The sequence below is a fragment of the Myotis brandtii genome, unplaced genomic scaffold (assembly GCF_000412655.1).
Source record: "Myotis brandtii unplaced genomic scaffold, ASM41265v1 scaffold329, whole genome shotgun sequence".
Lineage (NCBI taxonomy): Eukaryota > Metazoa > Chordata > Mammalia > Chiroptera > Vespertilionidae > Myotis > Myotis brandtii.
Window position 1 is genome coordinate 1,188,095 of NW_005362676.1, and position 9,349 is coordinate 1,197,443.

The 9,349-nt window shown below is 43.3% G+C and overlaps 1 protein-coding gene across 3 annotated transcripts in view; it reads left to right on the forward strand.

Annotated features, from left to right (window-relative positions):
- CERS3 (ceramide synthase 3) overlaps positions 1-9,349 on the forward strand; it is a 57,987-nt gene that overhangs the window by 30,016 nt on the left and 18,622 nt on the right. For all 3 annotated transcript variants that reach the window (XM_014543609.1, XM_014543610.1, XM_005871087.2), the window contains 5 exons: positions 2,906-3,024; positions 5,048-5,105; positions 5,978-6,028; positions 6,547-6,639; positions 8,755-8,883. In XM_014543609.1, coding sequence (XP_014399095.1) covers positions 2,906-3,024; positions 5,048-5,105; positions 5,978-6,028; positions 6,547-6,639; positions 8,755-8,883 — 450 coding nt within the window. The remainder of the gene's footprint in view (positions 1-2,905; positions 3,025-5,047; positions 5,106-5,977; positions 6,029-6,546; positions 6,640-8,754; positions 8,884-9,349) is intronic.

Genomic DNA, 9,349 nt, shown 5'->3' on the forward strand with positions numbered 1-9,349 from the left:
ATGTGATGCCCACGTGTCTTCTTTCCCTGTGAATAGAATATTGAAAATGTGTTTCAGAGGCTGGAACACCTGGAGTAATTGTTGTAACTCAGGTCACACACAGTGTGGACATTTGCATCAACCTCAAACCAAGAAGAAAAATGAAGGAAAATAATTAAGATTTCTAACTTCTATTGCTTGTGGATTACAAGATCGAGGCAATATTTGCAAAGCAGATCAAGATAACAAGTTGTCCAAAAAGTGCCCATACATTAAAAGCACTGGAACGTGGGAAGACAGGAAATCATAGGGGAAGGCGAGGTACATGACTTCCTAGTGATTTCAGATGTGGAAACAAAATAATCTCATTATACCTCCCATAGTAACTTGGCTGGTGTCATACCAATAGCGTTTTGTCTGTATTTTGTCATACACATAGCCATAAATTTGGCTGAGGTAAGACAAGTTGCTGGGAGAACTAAAAAAAAAAACCACCAAAACTGTGCTGCTCCGAGATCCGGGTATTACCTCTAAGGAAGTTTTCCCAAGCTGTCACGGCAGAAACCGCAGCGGTGACACATGTGGACAGCACATGACTCCCTGACACAGTTGAGTGCGTGGAGCTGAGGATGCTCCTGCAGCTGTTCTCCGCGGCCTCGATAGAAGCAGAAGTATTGAGTGTGCACAGCGCCGACTCCGGCTGGTTAGCACAGGAGGGTATACAACATGGTATTGATGAGGCCCCAAACGCTGTGCACATCCGCTTCCCATGAGGGTTCTGCGCTGTGATTTCGCACCATTCTTTTGGGGCTGTGTATGTGCAGCTGCGAGTCCACTATTGATGCATATGTTTACGTCTCTCTATATATATCTCAATAATAACTTCAAGATGTATTGGGAGTGAGCCCTGGTAACAGCCCAACGGCCCTGGCCAACAGATCAATTATTCTGCTATTGATAAAATGGAGCAACGGCAGAACTTAGGGTCTAGGCCCCCCCCCCCCCCGAAGCCACAGAGAGAACTGATGCAGGGAAAGCAAGTGTGTTGCTTGGAGCAGCTCTGATGAGCACGTGGCCCCGAGAGATGGACAGAAAGCCACTCACTGAGGTTCATGAAGGGATTGCAGTTTGCTCGTCTGTCTCAGCCTTAGATTTTTCAGAGCAGAGCACTCTCTCGTTCTGTTGATGTCACAGGCGAGCACGTGAGAGCCAAAGAGGTTGGGCCATCCTCTGTTCTTCTGGAGGGTTGGCTTGTAGGGCGAGGAGCCAGGTCTCCTGGCCCCCACTCAGGCCTCTCCTCCGGCCACGCCGCTTCTCCCTGAGGCTGTGAGGACAGACTGCGGCCTAGACCAGTGATGGCGAACCTGTGAAACGAGTGTCAGAGGTGACACATGAACTCATTTTTTTGGTTGATTTTTCTTTGTTAAGTGGCATTTAAATATATAAAATAAATATCAAAAATCTAAATCTTTGTTTTACTATGGTTGCAAAGATCAAAAAATTTCTATATGTGACACGGCGCCAGAGTTAAGTTAGGGTTTTTCAAAATGCTGACACGCTGAGCTCAAAAGGTTCGCCATCACTGGTCTAGACTATGGCTCTGCTGCAGACGGGGCGTGGAGCTGGGCAGATGAGCCACTCTGTGCCTCAGTTTCCCCCTCTGTGAATTGAACATGATGATAACATTGCTGATCTCACAGGGCTCTCCTGAGGATTGAATTGAGTTATTTTTTTATGTTGTTTTTTTTTTTTAAATTGATTTTAGGGAGAGAGAGATAGAAACAGAAACATCAGTGATGACAGAGCCATTGATCAGCTGCCTCCTGCACGCCCTTTACTGGGGATCGAGCCCACAACCCAGGCATGTGCCTTGACGGGGAATCGAACCACCACCTTTTGGTTCCTGGGTCGATGCTTAACCACTGAGCCCCACCAGCCGGGCAGTATTTCTTGCACTCACATTGGAAAATAAAAGATCAAGAAAGCTAATGCTTAAGAAAAAAGACAGAGCTTATTTCCTTGTGGAAGTGGAGAGTAGAGTGGGTCTCTCACAGCCGGTGTGGAGAGAATGCGACTCTGACACAGACCTGGTCCGCTCAGTCACTTCTGTTTCCGGCCTGGCCTGTGAGAGCTCCAGGTCTGTGACCTCAGAGCTAATCCATTATCCATATCGTGTCCAATGTTCAGTCATAGCCTACAGCTTCTGCCCAGAAGAGAAGCAGCCATCATTTTTATATGCTGCCAGCACTACTTTGATGATTGGAATTCTTTCAGCTCAGTTTGAATTAGGCTCTGCATGTGATTCAATGTGAGAGTGACAGCCAGCACCTGTGCGAGCTGCTCCTGTGTTGTCTTCGGGAGCTGTTCGACCATGTAAATAAAGTAACAGAATATGCAGCAGCCCAAGTTCTAGTCCTCACTTGGCTACTGGCTTTCCGTCTCCCATTTACTTAAACTCTGTGTTCCAGTTTCCTCACCGGAAACATGAAGAGATTGGGTTTGATCGGCATGTTAAGCTGCTCCTCTGCCTGGTCCCTAGGACGCGAGAATAACATTGAGCTGAATGAGCTCGCTAACTATGCAGCCTGAACATATGTGTTGCTACTAACTTATGGAGAATTGATCTCTCTTTGTAACTTAAGAGTTCTGGGATACTAATATTCTGTATGGCTTTGGGGGGGCATGGTGTGTGTGTGTGTGTGTGTGTCTGTGTGTGTGTCTGTGTGTGTGTGTGTGTGTGTGTGGTGTGTGTGTGTGTGTGTGTGATCCATACACAAAAGAGGTAAATTCTCTGGCTCGAGTTCGAATGCTGAGTCCCTCTCCTCTCCAGTGCACCAGCTCTCGTAATCCAATCACACTGTTTCTTGACTGCCTGCCAGTCTGACTCTGCTCTTCGTCACTCATTCACTCGTTTCCTCCCTTTCAGGATGATGTTTATGGCCTGGCAAAGAAGTGCAACCTGACGGAGCGCCAGGTTGAAAGATGGTTTCGGAGTCGGCGGAATCAGGACAGGCCCTGCAGGATGAAGAAATTCCAGGAGGCTTGGTAGGAAGGACAGTCCCAGCTTTTGAAGTGCCACAATTTAAAAAAATACATATTTTTATTGATTCCAAAGAGGAAGGGAGAGGGAGAGAGAGAGCGAAACATCAATGATGACAGAGAATCACTGATCAGCTGCCTCCTGCACGTCCCCTACTAGGGATCAAGCCCGCAACCCGGGCATGTGCCCTGACCGGGAATCGAACCGCGACCTCCTGGTTCCTAGGTCAATGCTCAACCACTGAACCCTACCCGGGTGAACCCTACATTTTTCTCTATCAAAACAATCCTGGAAGACAAGCTGTTGTTCAGCTTACGTGACCATGTTCTCCAGACCTGTACTCCAGCCTTTTCGTGCTTGGCTGTGTGACCTGGGAAAACCCCAGTGTCTCAGCTCCACAGGGAATAGACCCATATTCCTCTTTCTTAATATGTGTGGGCGGGTTGATGAAAGCTCTGTGAGGCATTATACAAATGGAAGGAACAAATGTCATTTTTAATATTCCGTTGTTGCTTCAGCAGTCATTAGCTAAAATAGCAGTAATTAAAAGAATTTACTTTGCAACGCGATCAACATACAAAATGTAGAAAGACTGGTGTGATGAATGGGGTACGCCATGTCTCCGTCACCAACCCTAATAGCTCTCAACCGGGCCATCCTGTGTCACCCCTGCTCCACCCACTCCTCCCATCACAGATACTTTTGTGGGTTGATTTTTTTCACTTTTACTGAGATATAGTGACATACAGCGCTGTATACAGTTACGCATGCAGTATAATGACTTGGCTTATGTATATGGTGAAATGACGGCCGCAGGGTTAGTTTACATCCTTCGTTTCATGGAGAGAAAAAGGAAAAAGAAAGTATTTTCCTTGTGAGGAGAACTTTGAGGATCTACTCTCAGAAACTTCCAAATATACCATACAGTAGTGTTAAATATAGTCACCATATTATATATCACATCACTAGTGCTTACTGATCTTATACCTAAAAGTTTCTACCTTTTGATTGCTTTCATTCAATTATGGCTGAAGATCACTTCTAAAGTAAATATCAGATGTTGTATAATTTCATTAGTATTTTAATATCTCTCTCTAAAAGATACATACCACAGTAACTTTAAACATAATTGCAATACCAGTATCATACCTTAAACCATTTATTTCATAATAGCAAATATTCAGTGTGTTCATTTTTTCCTTACCTGTCTCAAATCTCCCTGACAGTTTAGTTTATTCGAATCAGGATCTAAATAAGACCCATGCGTTACAGTTGGGTTGTGTCTTTTAAGTCTCTTAATTTATAGGTCTTTCTCCATCCATGACAAAAAGGTAATCTTTCAAAATATGCTTTTCCAAGGCAAGATTAAAAAGTGAGGCCACCTTGTTACTGGGAATTAAATGGAGATAAAAGAAATGATTGGATAATACTTACATCAAACCATCATTTGTTGTGTGTCAGGAAGTAGGCTAAACTAATAATAATAATATCAATAATAATAATAACTGCCATTTATTGGTGCTTACTTCCTACTAGACACTATGATCTGTATTTTTCATAAATTATTTTCAATTCTTTTTACCTTTTTAAAAAAAAAACATATTTTATTGATTTTTTTTTTACAGAGAGGAAGGGAGAGGGATAGAGAGTTAGAAACATCCATGAGAGAACAACATGGATCAGCTGCCTCCTGCACACTCCCTACTGGGGATGTGCCCACAACCAAGGTACATGCCCTTGACCGGAATCGAACCTGGGACCCTTCAGTCTGCAGGCTGACGCTCTATCCACTGAGCCAAACCGGTTAGGGCCTTTTTACCTTTTGAGACAAGTTTTGTTTCCATTTTACAAGTGAAGAAGGTGGACTCCCTGCGCTTAAAACGGACCTGCAGTTGCGGCCGTCTAAGTGGCAGAGTCTCGCGATAACCTAGATGGATCTGACTCCAGAACACTCGTGCTCTCTGCCTCACCAGATGTGTCCCCCTCCAATGTCCACCTCCCTTACCAGACTCTCCTTTCTGTTGGCAGCTGGCGATTTGCATTTTACTTAGTGATTACTGTGGCTGGGATCGCGTTTCTTTATGATGTAAGTTGTCTTTTTTATATTTTTGGTGGGAACTTGTCTTTAATTTTTAAAATCCCTGCCCTTGATTTCCTTAGGATCTAGAGCTTTCCACGAGATAGCAGCTTGTAGCCCTCTCACCCCTCTGAGGCCTGGGGAGTGGCCATTCCTAGGCTGTCTTCCAGCGCCTTCGTTAAACTGAGCATCTGCCAAGTTCATCTTTAACCCAGTCTCTCCCTGTCTCCACTTGGGCAACTCATGCACCCACTAAACTGGACCCTGACAATCACAGAACATGCCTGGTTCATCCCCACTTAGGGATTTTAGCACATTTTCCCCTCTTCCAGGAATGTCCCGCCCTTCCCATCTCTCTACCTGTCCAACTCCAACCAGCCTCAGAGCAAATGCCACTTGTCCCATGAAGACTTTCCCTACTCGTCCATCAAAACCAAATCTCTCCCTACCATTATGTAAACAATGACGAAGTGATTGCCTTACTAAGTGATTGTGAACTGAATAGTCCATTGTTTGTAGAAAGTAAAAGACAGGCAGCTTTTAGGGACTGCTCTCAGAATGCTCTCAATTTCTCTTAAGATACTTTATTGCTCCAGCTTATCTGATTGCTACAGAAGCAGTCCTGGATTTGGTTCAGAAATCATTTTGTTAGAAGAGGCATCACTGGAAATTATCTGCTCTGTGAGACAGGACTGGTTTTGGTTCCACATTCACTAGTCCAGGGTGTGGTATAGCCACGTGTGTGGATACCTCCCGAGGGACGTGCAGCGGGATGCAAAAGTGCATCTTTGTGCGCTGCCTGCCCCTGTCAGACATCAGGAGGAGCTTGCGTTTTCTGCTGAAGCCAGCCTTTGATTCTGACAAACTTTTTCCCCCCCCAGAAACCTTGGGTATATGACCTCGGAGAGGTGTGGAATGGCTATCCCAGACAGGTAAGGACCTCTGATGCAGTCGCCCACTGCTTCAGCCCTCAGACCCCGATACTGTCCCCCTACGTTAGGCCTGCGCCACTGTCCTGCTCTGTCCACGTCTCTGCAGGCCTTTTTCTCCTTCTCTGTTGGAATAGACTCATCCTCACTTACCCATCATGTGTCTCATTCTATTCATCTGTCTACAGTTCACTGTGTGTTTGAGTTTAAATTTACCATCTTGCTATTTTATCTTCTATTTGGACCACCTTATGCGTTTCCCTTTTTTTTTGTTTTCTCTTCTTACATTTTTATGGCACAGTCAAGTTTAAAAAATTATTCCACTTCTTCCCTTATATAGCTTTTCAGTTATGCATACTTTATTATTTTGGTAATTATCCTAAAGATTACCATATACATCCTTGAATTATTAGAATACAGATTCGGGTTCCTGGGGAATGTTATATCAATAGGTGTAAGCAGTAGTTTTAGCCTTAAAATGAGTTACATAGCATTAAAGTGGATCCTCTCGTTTTTCTCAGCCCTTGCTGCCATCCCAGTACTGGTACTACATCCTGGAGATGAGCTTTTATTGTTCGCTCTTACTCAGCCTGGGCTCTGATGTGAAGAGGAAGGTAAGTGTCTCACAAAGTTACTTTATTCATTATTTTTCCAAAGTTTTTATCCCCTGCCCCAAATCTTAATGTTTAAATTGTATTTTATATGTGTTAAGTTCTAGTTCATAGTTTTGTTTTGTTTTGTTTTGTTTTTTGCTTTTTATAGCACATAGAATAGTGCAAATTATATTCATACTTTGGTGCCTAGGTAAGTATTTGTAGTGGAACATTATATAAACATTAACACTGAAGCTAATCAAGTCATTTTCTCAAGAAATAGAATTGAAAAAAATCAGTTATGTATTTATGTACACACACACACACACTCAGGTAGGTTGATCCTGTACTGATTCTGTCTTTTTTTCATTTCTTGAGGCAATAAAACCTTTCATTTTTTTAGTCGTTGATTTTTCTTTATCATGTACAAGGTGCATTGAGTACTTTTTAAAAAATGAAGTGTAGAGATACGTCATATGTTTGTAAACACATACCTTCAGAGACATAAAACGGTTAGGAGTTGGGTAAAGCTCAGACTGTGGGGTCAGATTGCTGGGGTTTGAATCCCCGCTTGACCCTCACTACCATCTTGAGCTAGATGGTTAAACCCCCAGCCTTGATCTCCTTGTCTATAGCACGGAGCGGAAAAGAGTTCCTGTCTGCTCTGGTTGCTGTGGGGATTAAGCAAGTTACACCACATGAAGCACTTCCTGGTATACAGTAAGTGCTCAATAAATTAGGCTATTATTATCGTCATGTTTAGTCCCTTACTTTGGCCACAAGGAAACTTAAATCTTTTAAGTTTTTTTTTAAAAAGCACATTTTTGAAATATTCACATACCATACAATTCACCCATCTAAAGCGCATAATTCAGTGGTTTTGAGTCTAGTCACAGAGTTCTGCCGTCGTCACCACAGTCAAATTTGAGAACATTTTCATCACCTCAGAATAAATTACTCCAGCGGTCAGTTCCCATTTCTTTTAACTCCCATGGCCCCGGGCAATCACTCGTCTGCTTTTTGTCTCTATGGATTTGTCTCTTCAGGACATTTCATATAAATGGAGTCACACAATATGTGTTCTTTTTGAATCTGGCTTCTTTTACTTTAAAACATAGTCTTTGCAAAGTTTATTCATGTTGTAGCATGTGTCAGCATTTCATTTCTTCTTTTTTTTTTAAATAGTCCTTGTATGGATATGCTGCATTTTGTTCATCCACTTATCAGTTGATGGGTATTTGGGTTGTTTCCACCTTTTTGGCTTTTATGAACAAAGCTGCCGTGAACATTCAGATACAAAATTTTGCACGGACATATGTTCTTATTTCTCTCGGGTACATACCTCAGAGTGGAATTGCTGGGTAATTCTATGGTTAACCTTTTAGGGAACTGCCCAGCTACTCAACAAAGCAGCCACCACTAAGAGCAATTTGCAAGGGTTGCAATCTCTCCGCATTCTTGCCAACACTTATTGTTGATGTTTTTTGTTATAGCTGTCCTGGTGGGTGTGACGTAGTATCTCCTGTGGCCTTGATTTGCATTTTCCTGATGGTTAATGAGGTTGAGCACATTTTCATGGACTTAGTGGCCATTAGTACATCTTCGCTGCAGAAAACCTTTGTGTTTTTATGCTCAATTATGGTACCTTTCTTAGCCTGGATTTGCTAGTGTAGGTTATTCCACTTTTATTTGTTCTCTCTTTCATATGCAGCACCTCTTATTTCATTTGTTGTGTAGTGTTTGTTATATGTCTGTTTTCCTTTTTGGAATTAGATGCGGAATAAACAATACGTGTAAATGTACACAAGAATATGGTTGTGTGTGTGTGTGTGTGTGTGTGTGTGTGTGTGTGTGTGTGTGCATATACCCAGCGTGGGGCTGTGGGAGAAACAGCAGATGTCAGGACTTAGATGACAGCTGACAGGTGATCTCTCAAAGTAAATGACTTTATCAGTGAGGATAATTCTTGTCCTCTCTCCCTCACAAGGATTATGTTTAGGATTAAAGTGAAAGTATTTTACAAATTTTAAAACATGCAGATGTTATTAGTTTTTAAATCATCATCATCATTAGTTGTTCCAGTGTTGGGAACTAATTGGACTTTCTTAATGGTTTCCACTTCCCCTCCTTCTGTAGGATTTTTTTGCTCATGTCATCCACCACCTGGCTGCCCTCAGCCTGATGAGCTTCTCCTGGTGCGCTAACTACATACGCAGTGGGACCCTGGTGATGATTGTGCACGACGTGGCCGACATTTGGCTGGAGGTAAACGCTCGCCATTAACACACTGGTAACAACAGGACGTCCTGGGCTTCGGGCCCCTCACAGGGAAGAAGCGTGTGTGAGGGCCCAGCAGGGCTGTGTGTCCTGAAAACAGCCCCAGTCCACAGATGACTCTGGGTCCCCAGATCCTTCAAGCTCAAAGAAACAAAACTTTTATTTTTATTTCTTAAATATATTTTTGTTGATTTCAGAGAGGAAGGGAGAGGGAGAGAGAGAGAAACATCAATGATGAGAGAGAATCATGGATTGGCTGCCTCCTGCACGCCCCCTACTGGGGATGGAGCCCACAACCCGGGCATGTGCCCTGACTAGTAATCGAATGGTGACCTCCCGGTTCATCGGTTGATGCTCAACCATTGAGCCACACCGGCCAGGCTGTTGTAGGATCTTGTCCTTCTAGATCTGGGTTCAGCAAACTTTTTGGTAAAGAGCCAGATAGTAAATCTAG